The sequence below is a fragment of the Rana temporaria genome, chromosome 8 (assembly GCF_905171775.1).
Source record: "Rana temporaria chromosome 8, aRanTem1.1, whole genome shotgun sequence".
Taxonomy (NCBI): Eukaryota; Metazoa; Chordata; class Amphibia; order Anura; family Ranidae; genus Rana; species Rana temporaria.
Window position 1 is genome coordinate 3612111 of NC_053496.1, and position 22653 is coordinate 3634763.

Genomic DNA, 22653 nt, shown 5'->3' on the forward strand with positions numbered 1-22653 from the left:
TGCCTGGTATTGAAGGGGGAGGGGAGTGCCCGGTATTGAAGGGGGAGGGGAGTGCCCGGTATTGAAGGGGGGGAGGAGCGCCCGGTATTGAAGGGGGAGGGGAGTGCCCGGTATTGAAGGGGGAGGGGAGTGCCCGGTATTGAAGGGGGGGGGGAGCGCCCGGTATTGAAGGGGGAGGGGAGTGCCCGGTATTGAAGGGGGAGGGGAGCTCCCGGTATTGGAGGGGGAGGGGAGTGCCCGGTATTGAAGGGGGAGGGGAGTGCCCGGTATTGAAGGGGGGGAGGAGCGCCCGGTATTGAAGGGGGGAGAGGAGTGCCCGGTATTGGAGGGGGAGGAGTGCCCGGTATTGAAGGGGGAGGGGAGCGCCCGGTATTGAAGGGGGAGGGGAGTGCCCGGTATTGAAGGGGGGGGAGTGCCCGGTATTGAAGGGGAGGGGAGCGCCGGTATTGGAGGAGGGGAGCGCCCGGTATTGAAGGGGGAGGGGAGTGCCCGGTATTGAAGGGGGGAGAGGAGTGCCCGGTATTGAAGGGGGAGGGGAGTGCCCGGTATTGGAGGGGGAGGGGAGCGCCCGGTATTGGAGGGGGAGGGGAGCGCCCGGTATTGAAGGGGGGAGAGGAGTGCCCGGTATTGGAGGGGGAGGGGAGCGCCCGGTATTGGAGGGGGAGGGGAGCGCCCGGTATTGAAGGGGGGAGAGGAGTGCCCGGTATTGAAGGGGGAGGGGAGCGCCCGGTATTGAAGGGGGGGGAGGAGTGCCCGGTATTGAAGGGGGGGAGGAGTGCCCGGTATTGAAGGGGGGAGAGGAGTGCCCGGTATTGAAGGGGGGAGAGGAGTGCCCGGTATTGGAGGGGGAGGGGAGCGCCCGGTATTGGAGGGGGAGGGGAGCGCCCGGTATTGAAGGGGGAGGGGAGCGCCCGGTATTGAAGGGGGAGGGGAGCGCCCGGTATTGAAGGGGGGAGAGGAGTGCCCGGTATTGAAGGGGGGAGAGGAGTGCCCGGTATTGGAGGGGGAGGGGAGCGCCCGGTATTGGAGGGGGAGGGGAGCGCCCGGTATTGGAGGGGAGCGCCGGTATTGAAGGGGGGGGGGAGTGCCCGGTATTGAAGGGGTTAAGGTCGCCTATCCCGGACATACAGCACGGATCACGGTAATAACTTTGTATCTTTTTTTAGGTTTTGTGGTTCAAGGCTCCAATGGGGAATACGCTTACCTGAGCCGGGAGGAGAGGCTGGAGGTGGTGCGGAAGGTGCGGGAAGTGGTCCCCAAAGACAAGCTGCTCATCGCCGGATCGGGATGTGAATGTACGGTGAATCTCCACACCCAACTTTATTTATCAGGGTGTTCAGACAAACGAACGCACTCTGATGTGAAAGGAGAGGGGGGGGAAGACTGAGGACTCTGATGTGAATCAGGGGGGCACTGATGTGAAAGGGGGGAAGACTGAGGACTCTGATGTGAAAGGGGGGCACTGATGTGAAAGGGGGGGCACTGAGGACTCTGATGTGAAAGGGGGGGCACTGATGTGAAAGGGGGGGCACTGAGGACTCTGATGTGAAAGGGGGGGCACTGATGTGAAAGGGGGGGCACTGAGGACTCTGATGTGAAAAGGGGGAAGGCTGAGGACTCTGATGTGAAAAGGGGGGAAGACTGAGGACTCTGATGTGAAAGGGGGGGCACTGATGTGAAAGGGGGGGCACTGAGGACTCTGATGTGAAAGGGGGGGCACTGATGTGAAAGGGGGGGCACTGAGGACTCTGATGTGAAAAGGGGGAAGGCTGAGGACTCTGATGTGAAAAGGGGGGAAGACTGAGGACTCTGATGTGAAAAGGGGGGAAGACTGAGGACTCTGATGTGAATCGGGGGGGCACTGATGTGAAAGGGAGGAAGACTGAGGACTCTGATGTGAAAGGGGGGGCACTGAGGACTCTGATGTGAAAGGGGGGGCACTGATGTGAAAGGGGGGGCACTGAGGACTCTGATGTGAAAGGCAGGAAGGCTGAGGACTCTGATGTGAAAAGGGGGAAGGCTGATATTGCAGTGTAAGCTCTTGTTGTCTCTGATATTGCAGTGTAAGCTCTTGTTGTCTCTGATATTGGAGTGTAAGCTCTTGTTGTCTCTGATATTGGAGTGTAAGCTCTTGTTGTCCGCAGCTACACAGGCCACGGTGAAGATGACGCTGGAGATGGCGGACGCCGGAGCGGAGGCGGTCCTTGTGGTGACTCCGTGTTATTATAAAGGCAGAATGAACAGCCCGGCTCTGATCCATCATTACACCGAGGTAATCCTACAAACTCCTTCCCTCTCCTGCCAGCTGCTGGGGGGGATGCTTTCGGGATTGAGAGCAGGGGGAGGGGGCCGGTAAATTACATATGTCCTTTTCTTTAATGGACACGTCCACTGCCCTACTGACCCCCGTCCCTCTGCCCTACTGACCCCCGTCCACTGCCCTACTGCCCCCCGTCCACTGCCCTACTGCCCCCCGTTCCTCTGCCCTACTGACCCCCGTCCCTCTGCCCTACTGACCCTCGTCCCTCTGCCCTACTGACCCTCGTCCCTCTGCCCTACTGACCCTCGTCCCTCTGCCCTACTGACCCCTGTCCCTCTGCCCTACTGACCCCCGTTCCTCTGCCAAGTCCACTGAGATGGTCGGAGGCTGCAGACATGGTGCAGGAGAGCAATAACAGGAGGTAGTCAGAAGCTGCAGAGGGGTCTTACCTGACCATTATTATGTCACAGAGGTGACATTGCTGCTTCTGCTTTACAATTTACGTAATCGCGCCGCCCGGCGACATTACGTCTCTGCGCACGAGCCCACCAACCCGAAAAAGGGCCGAGTGTGTACAGGCTTTCCCGAGCGGCGGCAGTGCATGCGCAGTTGACATGTCGGCCCTGGGCCTGCAGCCATATCTTTTACGGGTACCGCTGCCCTCAAAGATACCCCAGGGCATGCGGCCTCCTGTAAGAGACTCGGGGCTATGGGCCCCAGGTTCGGGGCTTAAGCCCCAGAAGCCACCCCCTAGCGACACCACTGTGTAAAGGTTGTCTGTGCTCCCGCTGTCTCCCTTGGAAATCCTGACACGTCCTTGTCCTCCTCCAGGTTGCTGATGCCTCCCCGGTCCCCGTCATCTTGTACAGCGTGCCGGCCAATACCGGGTTGGACCTTCCCGTGGACGCCGTAGTCACTTTGGCTCAACATCCGAACATCATTGGGATCAAGGACAGCGGAGGAGACGTAAGTCCCGGATTTCACATTTCTTGTGCTTAGATCTGTCTGCAGGTAAAGAGCTGACACTTTGTAACAGGTTCTCTTTCTATAGCTTGCCTCCTCCCCTCAGTGACACTAATACAGCGATCAGTGCTAAAAATATGCACTGTCACTGTACTAATGACACTGGCTGGGAACATGGGGGGCGATCAAAGGGTTAACTGTGTGCCAAGCCAGTGCTTATGTGTCCTGTGTGTCGGCCCGTCCATTAGGGACGCCCAGGCTCCACCCCCCTCTCTCCAGCCACCCCCTCTGTATGCAATGGAAAGATTCATGCATGGCCAAGGAGGGAGCGGAAGCTGGCGCCGCCGTGATGACCCGGAGAACGGGAGGCCGCCTGTGATGGGGTAAGGGGGGAGGCCACGGGGGGGGGGGGGGGGGAAGGGGGGTTTGGTATACTGTTTGCCACCCCCCAAAAAATTTCCACCGGCCGGCACTGCTGTGTGTGTGCGCTGCTTTTACTAAGGGATGTGATGGATTTTTTTTCCTTGCTTAGCAGGCACACACAATCCATCCCTTCCCCCCCTATAAGAACGGAGCTCTGCCTTGTTTACATAGGCAGAGCACCGTCTAGCCGCGCTCTCCATGCCGATCAGCGGGTGCCGGTGGACATCCATCGGCTGGCACCCGCTGATCGGCTTCTGATGTGATTAATTGCAGCAGGAGAGGCACGCCGGTGGCGCAACGTGTGTGCGCCCACTCTACCCAGGAGTGCAGAATGATCTAACACTTTACGGGTAGGGGGGGGGAAAGCATGATAGAGGGGGCAAGCATTGATTGGTGCGATTGAGAGTAGTGTTGCTCACGAATATTCGTATTGCGAATATTCGGCTCGAATATGGCATATTCGAGTATTCGCGAATATCTCGAATTTCGCGGCCAATATTCGCTATTCCGAATATAAAAAAAAAAATTGCGAAATTTCGCTAATGCGAATTTATTGCGAACATTTTGCGAATTATTTTTTATTTTTTTTCTGATTGGCTCTGATGCAAAAGAAGGGCGGAGAAAGTATTCTCGAATATTCGGAAATCGAATATTCGGAATATTTTATCAAAAAAAAAAATGTTGTGAAATATTTTGACAACTGTGGTAGGAGAACTCTGATTGGCTCTGATGCAAAAGAAGGGCGGAGAAAGTATTCGCGAATATTCTGAAATCGAATATTGGTGATATTTTATCGAAATTTCGCTAATGCGAATGCGAAATTGATTGCGAGATTTTGACAACTCTGATTGGCTCTGATGCAAAAAAAGGGTGGAGAAAGTATTCGCGAATATTCGATTTCCGAATATTCGCAAATACTTTCTCCACCCTTCTTTTGCATCAGAGCCAATCAGAGTTCTCTTACCACAGTTGTCAAAATATTTCACAACAATTTTTTTTTTTTTTTTGGATAAAATATTCCGAATATTAGATTTCCGAATATTCGAGAATACTTTCTCCGCCCTTCTTTTGCATCAGAGCCAATCAGAAAAAAAAAAAAAATCGCAAAATGTTCGCAATAAATTCGCATTAGCGAAATTTCGCAATTTTTTTTTTTTTTTTTAAATATCACGAATATTCGATTTTAGCGAATATTTCACGATATGATATATCGCGAAATCGAATATGGCGTATTCCGCTCAACACCAATTGAGAGGTGCGAGGGCCACGTGAAATGGTCTGGAGGGCCGGATTTGGGCCGCAGGCCTTGTGTTTGATAACTGTGCTCTAGGGTGTCTGCTAAAAAATAAGGCCCAGATTCTCATACATTAGCGCTGCTCCTGGGCAGCGTAATGTATGAGCTCTACGTTACACTGCCGCAGGTCCAGTGGCGGAACTACCGCCATAGCGACCCACGCGGGCGCTATGGGGCCCGCAGCCGAGTGAGGATCAGGGGGCCCGGTGAGGATAAGAGCAGAGCCGGCCCCCATCCCGTTCGACCTGCTCCGCTGTGAGGCTAATTGCCAGTGAGAATGGCAGCGCCGCGGCACTCTCCGCCCCCCCCCCTTCTTCCCCGCTGCAGAGAGTGGAGGGAGCGGTGAAATGAGGTCTCGAGTCGCTGCTAGCACCCCCCCCCCCCCCCGCGCATCTCAATCCGTGGGGCAGCTCATGCTGGAACTGCTGTCATTTTGCTAGCACCCCCCCCCCCCCCCTTCTCAATCTGCGGTGTAGAGGAGGTTAGAGGAGAGATGAGTCTGCCCATGCAGCTGGGACTGCTGGACATCACTAGCACCAAGCTTCATTGGCCCCCCCCCCCTTCTCATTCCGCGGGGCAGAGGAGGGGAGGGAGAGCTGTGTCACTGTCTGCTTATGTAGCTGGAACTGCTAGCACCTGACCAAGCTTTCCCCCCCACTCGCTTCTCACTGCGCGGTGCAGAGGAGGTGAGGGAGAGGAGAGAGATCTGTCTGCTCAAGCATCTGATGTAAGGGGGGGGGGGGCCTCTGTGTGCAACCACTGATGTAATGGGGGGGCCTCTGTGTGCAACCACTGATGTAATGGGGGGCCTCTGTGTGCAACCACTGATGTAATGGGGGGGGGGGGCTCTGTGTGCAACCACTGATGTAATGGGGGGGGGGCCTCTGTGTGCAACCACTGATGTAATGGGGGGGCCTCTGTGTGCAACCACTGATGTAATGGGGGGGCATCTGTGTGCAACCACTGATGTAATGGGGGGGGCCTCTGTGTGCAACCACTGATGTAATGGGGGGGGCCTCTGTGCAACATCTCATGTAATGGGGGGGGCCTCTGTGCAACCTCTGATGTAATGGGGGGGCCTCTGTGTGCAACCACTGATGTAATGGGGGGGGCCTCTGTGTGCAACCACTGATGTAATGGGGGGGCCTCTGTGTGCAACCACTGATGTAATGGGGGGGCCTCTGTGTGCAACCACTGATGTAATGGGGGGGCCTCTGTGTGCAACCACTGATGTAATGGGGGGGGCCTCTGTGTGCAACCACTGATGTAATGGGGGGGCCTCTGTGTGCAACCACTGATGTAATGGGGGGGGCCTCTGTGTGCAACCACTGATGTAATGGGGGGGGCCTCTGTGTGCAACCACTGATGTAATGGGGGGGCCTCTGTGTGCAACCACTGATGTAATGGGGGGGCCTCTGTGTGCAACCACTGATGTAATGGGGGGGCCTCTGTGTGCAACCTCTGATGTAATGGGGGGGCCTCTGTGTGCAACCTCTGATGTAATGGGGGGGCCTCTGTGTGCAACCTCTGATGTAATGGGGGGGCCTCTGTGTGGAACCACTGATGTAATGGGGGGCCTCTGTGTGCAACCACTGATGTAATGGGGGGCCTCTGTGCAACCTCTCATGTAATGGGGGGGGGCCTCTGTGCAACCTCTGATGTAATGGGGGGGCCTCTGTGCAACCTCTGTTGTAATGGGGGGGCCTCTGTGCAACCTCTGTTGTAATGGGGGGGCCTCTCTGCAGACTCTGATGTAAGGGGGGCCTCTGTGTGGCCATGACAGGTCCTCTTTATACTTCTATATACATGTATAGATCCATGACAGGTCCACTTTAGTTATCCTGATATAAAATAATGAATGTGGGGGCATTTTGGTGGGCGTGATTTATTTTTTTGGGGGGGCAGCATTTCATTCTTGGTACCAGGCAGCACAATGTCTTGGGCCGGCACTGGATAAGAGCATCGCCAGCATGGTCTCCCAGCCAGGGGAAGAGAGAGAAGAGGAAGAGGCGAGCTGTCAGCAGAGAGTGGAATTGCCCGCTGTAATAGCTTTCATTTGAACTTCCAGTGTTCCGGGGCTCATGTCACATAGCTCCACCTCTTGGCCCGGCACCTTTGATCGACAGAACGCCGGTCCAGTGTGGGACATGTGACATCATCAAAGGCGTTGGGGTAAGAGGTGGGGCTATGTGACGATGAGCCCCGGGAAGACGGGAAATTCAAATGAAAGCTATTACAGCGGGCAATCCCGCTCTCTGCTGATCCGGCCGGCTTGCCTCTTCCTCTGCACAGGTGAGGCTGTATTGGGCACAGGCAGGCCAGGCTGTATTGGGCACAGGCAATGCTGTATTGGGCACAGGTCATGCTGTATGCGCCACAGGCAGTTCAGGGTGTATTGGGCACAGGCCAGGCTGTATTTGGCACAAGCAACGCTGTATTGGGCACAGGCAACGCTGTATGGGGCACAGGTCATGCTGTATGGGGCACAGGTCATGCCGCATTGGGCACAGGCAATGCTGTATTGGGCACAGGTCATGCTGTATGGGGCACAGGCAGGCCAGGCTGTATTGGGCACAGGCAGGCCAGGCTGTATTGGGTACAGGCAGGCCAGGCTGTATTGGGCACGGGCAATGCTGTATGGGGCACAAGTCACGCTGTATGGGGCACAGGTCACGCTGTATGGGGCACAGGTCACGCTGTATGGGGCACAGGTCACGCTGCATTGGGCACAGTCATGCTGCATGGGGCACAGGTCACGCTGCATAGGGCACAGGTCATGCTGTATGGGGCACAGGTCATGCTGTATGGGGCACAGGTCACGCTGCATTGGTCACAGGTCACGCTGCATTGGTCACAGGTCACGCTGCATTTGGCACAGGTCACGCTGCATGGGGCACAGGTCACGCTGCATAGGGCACAGGTCACGCTGCATAGGGCACAGGTCACGCTGCATAGGGCACAGGTCACGCTGTATGGGGCACAGGTCACGCTGTATGGGGCACAGGTCATGCCGCATTGGGCACAGGCAATGCTGTATTGGGCACAGGTCATGCTGTATGGGGCACAGGCAGGCCAGGCTGTATTGGGCACGGGCAATGCTGTATGGGGCACAAGTCACGCTGTATGGGGCACAGGTCACGCTGTATGGGGCACAGGTCACGCTGCATTTGGCACAGGTCACGCTGCATGGGGCACAGGTCACGCTGCATAGGGCACAGGTCACGCTGCATGGGGCACAGGTCACGCTGCATGGGGCACAGGTCACGCTGCATGGGGCACAGGTCACGCTGTATGGGGCACAGGTCACGCTGCATTGACACTAGGGCGGCTCTGGGGGGCCCCATACAACATTTTGCTATGGGGCCCTGTGATTTCTAGTTACGCCCCTGCGCAGGTCTACAGGTTTAAATCCTGATTCTCAGAACACTTACCTGTAAACTTGCGGCGGTGTAGCGTTAGATTGCTCGGCGCAAGCCCGCCCAATTCAAATGGGGCGGGCACCATTTAAATTAGGCGCGCTCCCGCGCCGAGCGTACTGCGCATGCTCCGTCGGGTAAATTACCCGACGTGCATTGCGCTAAATGACGTCGCCCCGACGTCATTTGCCTAGATGTATACGTAAATGGCGTCCAGCGCCATTCACGGACGTCTTACGCAAACGACGTAATTTTTATTCAATTCGACGCGGGAACGACGGCCATAGTTAACATTGGTTGCGCCTGCTAATTAGCAGGGGCAACCTTACGCGTCGGGTACGCTACGCAAACGACGTTAATTCGCTGCGTCGACCTCGCGTATGTTCGGGAATCGCCGTACTTACCTCATTTGCATAGACGACGGGGAAAAGCAACGATGCGACACCTAGCGGCGGGAAAAAAAATTACTTTTAAGATCTGACAGCGTAACAGCCTTACGCTTGTCAGATCTAATGGGTACCTATGCGCAACTGATTCTAAGAATCAGTCGCATAGATACCCGGGGCCAGATGAGGAGTTACGACGGCGCTAATGGTGTTGCGCCGTCGTAACGCCTTTGAGAATCTGGCCCTAAGTGTATATATATATTTTGCAAGACAAGCAAAATGTTTTAATACATTTTGCCTTGATATACAAGCGATGTCTTGATATAAGAGCAGCATCACGTCACCACTGAGTATGAAAGAGAAGAGAGGCTCCTCCTCTAAGTGTAGCAATATGGTTACATTTAATGAAGGGACAACATTTAGCAACTCACATGGTTGACGAATAAAAGAGGCACATCCGAGTATGGAGGGATCCGGGGTAAAGATGTCCACATAGACCGTCCTCCTCACCACCGATGACGTCGTCCCTTCCACACTGCGGTTCAGAACGCTCTCCTGCAGGGTAGTCTTCCCGGTCACGATTGCAGACCGCTTAACCCCGGATCCCTCCATACTTGGATGTGCGTCTTTTATTCGTCAACCATGCTAGTTGCTAAATGTTGTCCCTTCATTACATGTAACCAAATTGCTACACTTAGAGGCGCCTCTCTTCTCTTTTATACTCCGGAGCTCCGGCTGGTTTTTGCTTCCAATCCCCTTGCGGAGGCTTCCATGGAGGGACATTTTATGGTCACACAACCAATCACATCGCTGTAATCTTTTTATATGGACTATAAACTGGAGGACTTCTGAATAAATGGTTGTGGAACGAATCATTTGAGTTTCCATTATTTCTTATGGGGAAATTCGCTTTGATATACAAGTGCTTTGGATTACAAGCATGTTTCTGGAATGAATTATCCTCTCAATCCAAAGTTTTACTGTATAATGTTTGCAGGTTTTTAACCACTTCAATAACGGGGGCACTTACCCCCCTTCCTGCCCAGGCCAATTTTCAGCTTGTCGCACCTTGAATGACAATTGCGCGGTCGTGCTACACTGTACACAAATTAAATTTTTATAATTTTGTTCCCACAAATAGAGCTTTCTTTTGGTGGTATTTGATCACTTCTGCGATTTTTTTTATTTTTTGCGCAACAACTATAAAAAAAAGACTGAAAACCTTGAAAAAAATAAAGTTTTTATTTTTTTGTTTACATTTTATTTTTTTGTAAATACGTTTTCTTCTTTAACCACTTGCTTACTGGGCACATATACCCCCCTCCTGCCCAGGTGAAATTTCAGCTTCCGGCACTGCGTCGCTTTAACTGACAATCGCGCGGTCGTGCGACGTGGCTCCCAAACAAAATTGGCGTCCTTTTTTCCCCACAAATAGAGCTTTTTTTTGGTGGTATTTGATCACCTCTGCTGTTTTTTTATTTTTTGCGCTATAAACAAAAAGGAGCGAAAATTTTGAAAAAAAAATACAATATTTTTTACTTGTTGCTATAATAAATATGCCAATTTAAAAAAAAAAACACATTTTTTTTTTTCTCAGTCTAGGCCGATACGTATTCTTCTACATATTTTTGGTAAAAAAAATAAAAAAATCGCAATAAGGGCAAAAGTTATAGCGCCTACAAAATAGGGGACAGAATTATTATTTTTTATTTATTTTTTTACTAGTAATGGCGGCGATCTGCGATTTTTATTGGGACTGCGACATTATGGCGGACACATCGGACACTTTTGACACATTTTTGGCGCCATTCACATTTATACTGCGATCAGTGCTATAAATATGCACTAATTACTGTATAAATGTGACTGGCATTGAAGGGGTTAACACTAGGGGGTGAGGAAGGGGTTAAATGTATTCCTTGCATAGTGTTCTAACTGTAGGTGGGTGGGGGGGGTGACCGATCTGTGTCTCTATGTACAAGAGACACAGATCCGTCTCCTCTCCAGAGACAGCACCGCTGTCTCTGTGAGAGCCGGGAATGAGAGATGATCTCATATGTAAACATATGAGATCATCTCTCATTGGCCGCACAGATCAAATCGCAAACGGCCACTCTGATTGCCCGTTCGCGGCGATCTGTAAGAGGCTGTGTCCAAGGAACACGGCCAACACAGGGTTTCCCCGCTGCGCGCTCTGGAGCGAGCGGGGAACGCCTAAAGGGGTGGACGTCAATTGACGTCTAGTTGGATTTTCAGATCCGCGCTGTAGCCGCCATTCGGCTATAGCGTGGGTCTCAGGAGGTTAATTACGGGGACTGATATGGCTGCACCGATGAGGTGGCACTGATAGGCAGCGCTGGTATGTGGCACTGATGGGCACTCAGTGCGGCACTGATGGGCACTCATGGGTGGCACAGCTCTCATGGGCGGCACTGATGGGCACTGATAGGTGGCACTGATGGTCAACTGAGAGGTGGCTCTGATGGACACTGAGAGGTGGCACTGATGGTGGCATTGCTGGGCATCACTTTTTTAAATGTTGCCAGTCAGTGCACTGATTGGCATCTATTGCAAATATTTTTTAACATGTGAATGGCCACGGGGTACATACCTGGCCATCCACATGTTGCCCCCTTCCCTGGTGGTCCTGGTGGCTTCCCTGGTGGTCCAGTGTGGGCATCCGCGGGGGGGCTACGCTGATAAACAATCAGCGCAGACCCCCCCTGTCAGGAGACTTGCCGATCGGCTCTCCTCTACTCGGGTCTGTCAGATGCGAGTGAGGAAGAGCCGATCAACGGCTCTTCCTGTTTACATCGTGATCAGCTGTGATAGGTTAAGGCTGATCACGTGGTAAAGAACCTCCGCCGGAGGCTCTTTACCGAGATCGGAGATGCGGGGTGTCAGACTGACACCCGCACCACCGATCGCCGCGCTGCACGCCCCCACGTTATCCTGCTGCACATCAATAGATGTCCAGTCAGGATAACAGAACCACTTCCCGGACGTCAATTGTCTATTGCCCGGGCGGGAAGTGGTTAAGTATCTTTCTAGCAAAAAATCCGGGTTTTAACTTGCAAGCACCAAATGTGAGAAATAGGCATAAAAGGGATGATAATAATAACTAGGCCTAGTCATTTTTTACCCCTTCTTAGTTTCTGTTGATTGGAGGTATATCGTGATATATTATTATGGCACAGCTAAGAAACAATAAAGATAAAGGATCTTGTTTTTGGCAAACTTTACAACGGTCGCTAAAGACGGGCGAGTGCTCGGAATTCCTGATCCTAAGTATCCTTTTTAACAAGAAGTCCATTAATAAAAGTTCTTCCTCTCCATTCATTGGACGTATCCCGGGGATCTTTTATGAAGTCTCCTGTGAAGGTTTAGTGTGAAGTTTACGAGGGAGAGAAATTCTTCCCGGTCTATAAACAGAAAAGCGTTAAATGACAACCTGAGCTTAAATAGAACGCGCTTTTCAGGTTTAGCGCCTATTAACACGCTCTAAAAAAAAAAAAAAGTCTATGGGGTTGATTTACTAAAGGCAAATAGACGGTGCACATGGGAGGAGCTTGTGAAGGATCTCAAGGCAGTTGGGACCGCAGTCACCAAACACACCATTGGTGACACAATACACCACCATGGATTGGAATCCTGCAGCCCCCGCAAGGCCCCCTCCTCAGGAAGACACAAGTACAGAACGTCTGAAGTCTCCCAATGATAATCTAAATGATTCAGAGAAGATCGGGGGAAAGTTCTGAGGTCAGAGAAGATCGGGAGAAAGTTCTGCGGTCAGAGAAGATCGGGAGAAAGTTCTGAGGTCAGAGAAGATCGGGAGAAAGTTCTAAGGTCAGAGAAGATGGGGAGAAAGTTCTGAGGTCAGAGAAGATCGGGGGAAAGTTCTGAGGTCAGAGAAGATCGGGAGAAAGTTCTGAGGTCAGAGAAGATCGGGAGAAAGTTCTGAGGTCAGAGAAGATCGGGAGAAAGTTCTGAGGTCAGAGAAGATCGGGAGAAAGTTCTGAGGTCAGAGAAGATCGGGAGAAAGTTCTGAGGTCAGAGAAGATCGGGAGAAAGTCATGAGGATTCGGGGGGTTTCTCTGATAAAGGTCCAGGCCGACTTTGCCGCATTGAGGGGCCAATGGGCGGGGCCACGTATTGTAAGATCTTGGAGGAGAACCTTCTTCCCTCAGACAGAACACTGAAGATGGGTCATGGACGGGTCTTCCAGCATGACAATGACCCAAAACACACCGCCAAGGCGACAAAGGAGCGGCTCAAGAAGAAGCACATGAAGGTGATGGAGTGGCCTAGCCAAGCTCAAGACCTTAATCCCATAGAAAATGTATGGAGGAGGAGCCGAAACTTTGAGTTGCCAAGAAACCTTCAGGATTTAGAGAAGATCTGTAAAGAAGAGAAAATCCCTCCTGAGATGTGTGGAGACCTGATCACCGACTACAAGAAACGTCTGACCTCTGTGCTTCCCAACAAGGAACCTCCCCCGACTACTAAGGGACCACCCCTAACTACCAAGGAACCTCCACCAACTACTAAGGAACCTCCACCAACTACTAAGGAACCTCCACCAACTACTAAGGAACCTCCACCAACTACTAAGGAACCTCCACCAACTACTAAGGAACGTCTGACCTCTGTGCTTCCTAACAAGGAACCTCCCCCAACTACTAAGGAACCTCCCCCCAACTACTAAGGAACCTCCCCCCAACTACTAAGGAACCTCCCCCCAACTACTAAGGAACCTCCCCCCAACTACTAAGGAACCTCCCCAACTACTAAGGAACCTCCCCCAACTACTAAGGAACCTCCCCCAACTACTAAGGAACCTCCACCAACTACTAAGGAACGTCTGACCTCTGTGCTTCCTAACAAGGAACCTCCCCCAACTACTAAGGAACCTCCCCCCAACTACTAAGGAACCTCCCCCCAACTACTAAGGAACCTCCCCCAACTACTAAGGAACCTCCCCCAACTACTAAGAAACCTCTCCAACTACTAAGGAACCTCCCCCAACTACAAGAAACGTCTGACCTCTGTGCTTCCTAACAAGGAACCTCCCCCAACTACTAAGGAACCTCCCCCAACTACTAAGGAACCTCCACCAACTACTAAGGAACCTCCACCAACTACTAAGGAACGTCTGACCTCTGTGCTTCCTAACAAGGAACCTCCCCCCAACTACTAAGGAACCTCCCCCCAACTACTAAGGAACCTCCCCCCAACTACTAAGGAACCTCCCCCAACTACTAAGGAACCTCCCCCAACTACTAAGGAACCTCTCCAACTACTAAGGAACCTCCCCCAACTACAAGAAACGTCTGACCTCTGTGCTTCCTAACAAGGAACCTCCCCCAACTACTAAGGAACCTCCCCCAACTACTAAGCGGGTCAAATACTTATTTTCCTCCATTTATAACATTTGTATCATGTGATCTCTCTGGAGCTTTGGTTGATCTTCTGTCTCTATCATAAAATACACCTATGAGAGAAATTATAGACCCTTCATTTCTATGTGAGTGGGGGAACTTATACAATCTGCAGGGGAGACGATAATATTTTATTTTTTGCGCTATAAACAAAAATAGAGCGACAATTTTGAATAAAAAAATATATATATTTTGTACTTTTTGCTATAAAAAAAATCCCCAATTTTAAAATTTATTTTTAAAAAGCGATTTTTTTTTTTTCCTCAGTTTTGGGCGATACGTATTCTTCTACATATTTTTGGTAAAAAAAAAAAAATCGCAATAAGCGTTTGGTTTGCACAAAAGTTACAGCGTCTACAAAATAGTGGATCGTTTTATGGCATTTTTGTTATACTATTTTTTTTTTATTTTATTTTTTTTTATCGAGAATGCCACCTTACGGCGGACACTTTTGACACATTTTTGGGACCGTTGTCATTTTTACAGCAATCAGTGCTATAAAAATGCACTGGTTTCTGTGAAAATGACACTGGCAGTGAAGGGGTTAAACACTAGGTGGCGCTGAAGGGGTTAAGTGTGTCCTAGGGAGGAGCTACCAGGGACATGTCACTGATCTCTGTTCCCGATCACAGGGAACATTCGATCAGTGACGTGTCGCTAAGCAGAACAGGGGGAATGCCTTGTTTACAAAGGCATCCCCCCCCCCCTGTTCTGCCTTTGCCAACCGCAATCGCGGGCCGCCCGGGAAAATCTAGTTCCCGGGACCCGCGGGTGAACTGGCGAGCAGCAAATTTAACCACTTAAGGACCGCTGCACGACAATATACGTCGGCAGAATGGCGCGGCTGGGCACATCAACGTATATGTACGTTGCCCTTCGCGCTCCCGCGACCTGGTCCGAAGCTCCGTGACCACGGAACCCGCGGACCCGATCGCCGCTGAAGTCCCGCGATCGCTCCCTGGAGCTGAAGAACGGGGTGAGCCGTGTGTAAACACGGCTTCCCCGTTCTTCACTGTGGCGGCTGCATCGATCGAGTGATCCCTTTTATAGGGGGACACAATCGATGACGTCACACCTACAGCCACACCCCCCTACAGTTAGAAACACACATGAGGTCACACATAACCCCTTCAGCGCCCCCTTGTGGTTAACTCCCAAACTGCAATTGTCATTTTCACATTAATCAGAGCATTTTAAATGCATTTTTTTGCTGTGAAAATGGCAATGGTCCCAAAAATGTGTCAAAATTGTCCGAAGTGTCCGCCATAATGTCGCAGTCACGAAACAAATCGCTGATCGCCGCCATTAGTAGTAAAAAATTATAAAAATCCAATAAAACTATCCCCTATTTTGTAAACGCTATAAATTTTCCGCAAACCAACCGATAAACGCTTATTGCGATTTCTTTTACCAAAAATATGTAGAAGAATACGTATCGGAATAAACTGAGGAAACAAATGTGTTTTTATATATTTTTGGGGGATATTTATTATAGAAAAAAGTAAAAAACATTGAATTTTTTTCAAAATTGTCACTCTAATTTTGTTTATAGCGCAAAAAATAAAAACCGCAGAGGTGATCAAATACCACCAAAATAAAGCTCTATTTGTGGGGGAAAAAAAGGACGCCAATTTTGTTTGGGAGCCACTTCGCACGACCGCGCAATTGTCAGTTAAAGCGTCGCAGTGCCGATTTGCAAAAAAAGGGGCCTGGTCCTTTAGCTGCATTTTGGTCCGGGGCTTAAGTGGTTAAAGGGACGTACAGGTACGCCCATTTGCCTGCCCGAGGCATTGCGTCGACGTACATCGTCGTGCGGCGGTCGCTAAGCGGTTAATAAAGTGAGATATCTCTTTTTGGAAGTCTTTTAGATGAGTAACCATGTGACGTGGATATAATAATGATCTCGCAGCCTGTCTGCACATATTCGCTCACATAATTCTGATGTCGGCTTTCTGAACACCCTAGAATTTGTTCCAGGCAGAGAGTCAGCAACTTGACATTTTCAGCCGTGGCATGGAGCCAAAGCACACTCCGCCGCACCCAGACGGCGCCGAGCCTCGGCTCAGTAGAGGGACGTGGGGCAATGATCCACAACACCAGCCCCATCATTCAGACTAGTACATTTATAATGCACACCGGCCCAGTGATGTATTATGGCCTAGGCCGACAAGGCCCAGGCCTAGGGCGGCACTTTGCGGGGGGCGGCAAAAAATCAAATCACTCCTCGGCACATATCTCCATACCACCCTCTCCCCCCAAATTAAAAGATGCTCTGTTCCCCTGTGCTCATCCCACCCTGTCCCCCTGTGCTCATCCCACCCTGTCCCCCTGTGCTCATCCCACCCTGTCCCCCTGTCCTCATCCCACCCTGTCCCCCTCTCCTTATCCCACCCTGTCCCCCTCTCCTTATCCCATCCTGTCCCCCTGTCCTTATCCCATCCTGTCCCCCTGTCCTTATCCCATCCTGTCCCCCCTGTCCTTATCCCATCCTGTCCCCCTGTCCTTATCCCATCCTGTCCCCCTGTCCTTATCCCATCCTGTCCCCCTGTCCTTATCCCATCCTGTCCCCCTGTCCTTATCCCATCCTGTCCCCCTGTCCTTATCCCATCCTGTCCCCCTGTCCTTATCCCATCCTGTCCCCCTCTCCTTATCCCATCCTGTCCCCCTGTCCTCATCCCACCCTGTCCCTCTGTGCTCATCCCACCCTGTCCCTCTGTCCTCATCCCACCCTGTCCCCCTCTCCTTATCCCATCCTGTCCCCCTCTCCTTATCCCATCCTGTCCCCCTGTCCTCATCCCATCCTGTCCCCCTGTCCTCATCCCACCCTGTCCCCCTCTCCTTATCCCATCCTGTCCCCCTGTCCTCATCCCATCCTGTCCCCCTGTCCTTATCCCATCCTGTCCCCCTGTCCTCATCCCATCCTGTCCCCCTGTCCTCATCCCATCCTGTCCCCCTGTCCTTATCCCATCCTGTCCCCCTGTCCTTATCCCATCCTGTCCTTATCCCACCCTGTCCCCCTGTCCTTATCCCATCCTGTCCCCCTGTCCTCATCCCATCCTGTCCCCCTGTCCTCATCCCACCTTGTACTCCTCCAATGAAAATGATAGGGCGGGTCTTAAAAAGGAAGGGGTGCGTCATATATAAAGTAGGGGGTGCGCGAGTTTCACCAGGCCTAGGGCGGCACAAAACCTAAATACACCCCTGCACCGGCCTACATTTATAATGCACACCATTTACCAGCGATGGGATCACCAGTGACCATCTACGACGGGGGTAGGCGACCTACAAGTCCCATCAAGCCCCTGGGAGGAATTTATGCTGCCAGCCTTGCAGTGCCTCGTGGGAAATGTAGTTCCGGAGCAGCTGGAGGGGCCTCAGGTCTACAATCATATAGACCAGTGGTCACCAAACTACTGCCCTTTGCTTGCTTTTACCTGGCCCTTGGGGCACTATTGCATCCGCTGATACCAACAATGGGGGATCATTTTCCCCTCCACTAAAACCACAGTGAAGAGACACAATTTTTCCTAATGACACCAACAATGGGGTCCAATTACTCCCACTGACATTAATGATGGGGTACAATTCCTCCCACTGACACCAACAATTGGGCCCAATGACACCAAGGATGGGACACAGTTCCTCCCAATGACATCAGTGATGGGGCATGAATCCTCCCAATTACACCAATGATGGAGCACAATTCGTTCCAATGACACCAAGGATGGGACACAATTCTTCCTAATGACACCAATGGTGGGGCACCACTCCTCCCACTGGCACCAACGATGGTGCCCAATAACACCAATTATGGGGCCCAATTGCTCCAACTGACATTAACGATGGGGTACAATTCCTCCCACTGACACCAAGGATGGGACACAGTTCTTCGCACTGACACCAGTGATGGGGCATGAATCCTCCCAATGATGGGACACAATCCCCCCCCCCCCCACTGACACCAATGATGGGACACAGTTCCTCCCAATGACACCAATGATGGGGATAAATCCTCCCACTGACACCAACGATGGGACACAGTTCCTCCCAATGACACCAGTGATGGGGCATAAATCCTCCCAAGTACACCAATGATGGGACACAATCCCCCCCCCACTGACACCAATGATGGGACACAATCCCCCCCCCCCCAATGGGGTCCAATTACTCCCACTGACATTAATGATGGGGTACAATTCCTCCCACTGACACCGACAGTTGGGCCCAATGACACCAACGATGGGACACAGTTCCTCACAATGACATCAGTGATGGGGCATAAATCCTCCCACTAACACCAATGATGGGACACTATTCCTCCCACTGACACCAATGATGGGGATAAATCCTCCCACTGACACCAATGATGGGACACAGTTCCTCCCAATGACACCAGTGATGGGGCATAAATCCTCCCAAGTACACCAATGATGGGACACAACCCCCCCCACTGACACCAATGATGGGACACAATCCCCCCCCACTGACACCAATGATGGGACACTATTCCTCCCACTGACACCAATGATGGGACACTATTCCTCTCACTGACACCAATGATGGGACACTATTCCTCCCACTGACACCAATGATGGGACACTATTCCTCCCACTGACACCAATGATGGGACACTATTCCTCCCACTGACACCAATGATGGGACACTATTCCTCCCACTGACACCAATGATGGGACACTACTCCTCCCACTGACACCAATGATGGGACACTATTCCTCCCACTGACACCAATGATGGGACACTATTCCTCCCACTGACACCAATGATGGGACACTATTCCTCCCACTGACACAAGTGATGGGACACTATTCCTCCCACTGATACCAATAATGGGGCACAATTCCTCCCACTGACACCAACAATGGGGCACAATTCCTCCCACTGGCACCAAAGATGGTCAATCATTTTTTTCCCACTAACGTCAGGACTTTTTCTACTCCCAATGGCCACAGTCCGGCACCCTAAAGCCTGAAGAACAGTGAACTGTCCCCTTGTTTAGGAAAAGTTTGGAGACCCCTGATATAGACCAAGAGAGTATTTCCTAAAGGCTGCCCTTTGTGAAGAGGGTTCTCTCTCTTATCCAGGACGTCAGAGCCATGGCCTGCTGTCCATTCCTCCATATTGGTCACTAAAGCCACCCATCATAGTGGTGGGTCATTGGGTAGGTGGCAGAGGGGGTAGAGCGAAGGGCATTCTTCCTACATGAAGCTGAGGTTTGTATAATGGAGCATTCCTGGTATGAATCTCGGGAAGCTCCAGAACATACCTAAACATATCGAGCTAGATTCACAGAACACTTAGACTGGCGTATCTACAGATACGCAGCGTAAGTGAACAGATGCGCCGTCGTAGCTATGCGCCCTATTCTCTATACTAGATACGCCTGAATTCTGGCCTCATCCGACCGACGTAAGTCTCCTACGTCGTCGGATCTTGGGTGCATATTTACGCTGGCCGCTAGGGGCGCTTCCGTTGATTTACGCGTCGAATATGTAAATGACCTAGATACGCCGATTCACGAACGTACTTGCGCCCGTCGCAGTAAGCTACGCCGTTTACGTAAGGCGTACGTCCGGCGTAAAGTTATCCCTGCTATAGGTGGCGCTACCCATGCAAAGGTATGGACGTCGGAACAGCCGTCGAATTTTACGTCGTTTACGTAAGTGGTACGGGAATGGGGCTGGGCGTAGGCTACGTTCACGTCGAAAGCATTGAGCCGACGTATCTTAGGGAGTATATGCGACGTGATTCTGAGCATGCGCGCAGGCGCCGTTCGATTGGCCCTTCATTTACATGGGGTCACGGTTAATTTAAATGTAGCACGCCCACTACCTGCCTACTTACGCCGGCCATATTGCGCTACGCCGCGGCAAGGTACGGGGGCGAGTGCTTTGTGAATACTGCTCAGGTCTTGTCTGGGTCCCTCTGTACCAGGTCTTGTCTGTGTCCCTCGGTACCAGGTCTTGTCTGTGTCCCTCGGTACCAGGTCTTGTCTGTGTCCCTCGGTACCAGGTCTTGTCTGGGTCCCTCGGTACCAGGTCTTGTCTGGGTCCCTCGGTACCAGGTCTTGTCTGGGTCCCTCGGTACCAGGTCTTGTCTGGGTCCCTCGGTACCAGGTCTTGTCTGGGTCCCTCGGTACCAGGTCTTGTCTGGGTCCCTCGGTACCAGGTCTTGTCTGGGTCCCTCGGTACCAGGTCTTGTCTGGGTCCCTCGGTACCAGGTCTTGTCTGGGTCCCTCGGTACCAGGTCTTGTCTGGGTCCCTCGGTACCAGGTCTTGTCTGTGTCCCTCGGTACCAGGTCTTGTCTGTGTCCCTCGGTACCAGGTCTTGTCTGTGTCCCTCGGTACCAGGTCTTGTCTGTGTCCCTCGGTACCAGGTCTTGTCTGTGTCCCTCGGTACCAGGTCTTGTCTGTGTCCCTCGGTACCAGGTCTTGTCTGTGTCCCTCGGTACCAGGTCTTGTCTGTGTCCCTCGGTACCAGGTCTTGTCTGTGTCCCTCGGTACCAGGTCCCGTCCTCCATGCCTAAAGTGACGCAGACACTGCAGCTTTTCTTAAAACAGAACTGAGATTGCTTACACAGGGATAATGTAATGATGTGAGGATCATCATTTGTTAAAAGGGTTCTCTATTAGGCAAATTTCATCTTCATCTAGGAAATCGGCCCTCGACCTCATACACACGCACGGTTTTCTCGGCAAGAAAACTGCTGGCAGAGCTTTTTGGCGAGAAAACCGGTCGTGTGTATATTTTCTCGTCGTGAAAACTGACGGGAATCTGGATGAGAAAAATAGAGAACCTGCTCTTTATTTTCTCGTCTGATTCCCGACGAGAAAAGTGTGTGTATGTGTATGGCCCCGTACACACGACCAGTTTCCTCGGCAGAATTCAGCTTCCGACCGAGTTTCTGGCTGAATTCTGCCGAGAAACCCGGCCGTGTGTACAATTTCGCAGAGGAAGCCGACGAGGAGCTCAACGAGGAAATAGAGAACATGTTCTCTATTTCCTCGTTGTTCTATGGGAGCTCTCGGCCCGCCGAGCTCCTCGGCGGCTTCAGGGCTGAACTGGCCGAGGAACTCGATGTGTTTGGCACGTCGAGTTCCTCGGCCGTGTGTACGGGGCCTATGTGTTTGCGGCTACAAGCTTACCTGTCCTCCGGTAAGCCTGCGCATGCTCGATGAGACTTCGACGCATGCGCGGTAGCTTACAAGGGTAGTGTAGGGTGAAGCAAGATGGTGGCGACGGCGCCAAATGTGACGAGCGCATGCTTGTCGTGTCGATGACGTCACCGCGTTCCTGCCATTCAAAAGAACGGAGGTTCTTTTGAATGTGCCGTGTGCACACTCGGCTTTTCAAGAAAAGCTTGCCAGGAATCTCGTCAGGAAATATTTTGTTATAAACATTTTCAAACTGGTAATTTTTCTCTTTCATTGCTGTACGCTGATGAGGCTGCACTGATAGGTGGCACTGGTGGGCACTGTGAGGTGGCACCGATGAGCATTGATAAGTGGCACTGATAAGGCACTGAGTGGCGGCACTGGTGGGCATTGATGGGTGGCACTGAAATGCACTGGCAGGTGGCACTGATGAGGCAGCACTGGTGGGCACTGATAGGTGACACTAGGCATTGATAGGTGGCACTGATGGGTGGCAGTGATGGGCACTAGTAGGTGACACTGATAGGCAGCACTGCTAGGTGGCACTGATGAGGCACAGATTGAGACCACTGGTGGGCATTGATAGGTGGCACTGAAATGCACTGGTGGGCACTAGCAGGTGGCTCTGGTGGGCAAAGTTGAGGTGGCTGCGCCTCTTCCAGAACGATGTCCCTTTCACAGAAGGCGGTGATCAGCCGAAAATATTACCGATCATGTTTACTTCATGTGATCAGCTGTCATTGGCCACGTGACAGCTGATCACGTGGCAAGGGGGCTTAGATCGGCCCCTTACTCCGATCTGTGATCACCCGAATCTCATTGACTCTGCGATCACAGCGCGCGCGGGGAGTGTGCACAAAAAAGAGGACGTCTATTTGTTGTTTTTTTTTTTTTTTTTTTTTTTCAACAAAAAAAACGTTGAATATAAAATTTTTATGATTTTTTTTTATTGTAGGTGACACGTATGGGCCTTATAATCCACAAAACCCGTCACCTTGGCTTCCAGGTGCTGTCTGGATCTGCAGGCTTCCTGTTGGCTGGCTACTCAGTAGGTGAGTAAAGTAATATTAATACTTTTTCTATTTATTTCCTTTAGCAGAGGTCCAGACCTAAATGACGTACCTTTCTTAGAAAGCTTTGCCTTTCTTCTATTTTTTTCATTGCCCTTTCTTTTTTTCTGTTGTCGGGTGTTACCTTGCCCTAGCGGGGTCCAATGGTGACAAAAGAAGAAAGTGTATTGGGGCACCATATGAAACACAACTCTTTAAACAAGCGTGGTCTATGCTGTGCTTTTTATAGGG

At 51.6% G+C, this 22653-nt stretch overlaps 1 protein-coding gene across 2 annotated transcripts in view; it reads left to right on the forward strand.

Annotated features, from left to right (window-relative positions):
- Positions 1-22653, forward strand: part of HOGA1 (4-hydroxy-2-oxoglutarate aldolase 1) — a 108111-nt gene that overhangs the window by 20777 nt on the left and 64681 nt on the right. For both annotated transcript variants that reach the window (XM_040361220.1, XM_040361221.1), the window contains exons 2-5: positions 1167-1295; positions 2145-2272; positions 3092-3226; positions 22308-22404. In XM_040361220.1, coding sequence (XP_040217154.1) covers positions 1167-1295; positions 2145-2272; positions 3092-3226; positions 22308-22404 — 489 coding nt within the window. The remainder of the gene's footprint in view (positions 1-1166; positions 1296-2144; positions 2273-3091; positions 3227-22307; positions 22405-22653) is intronic.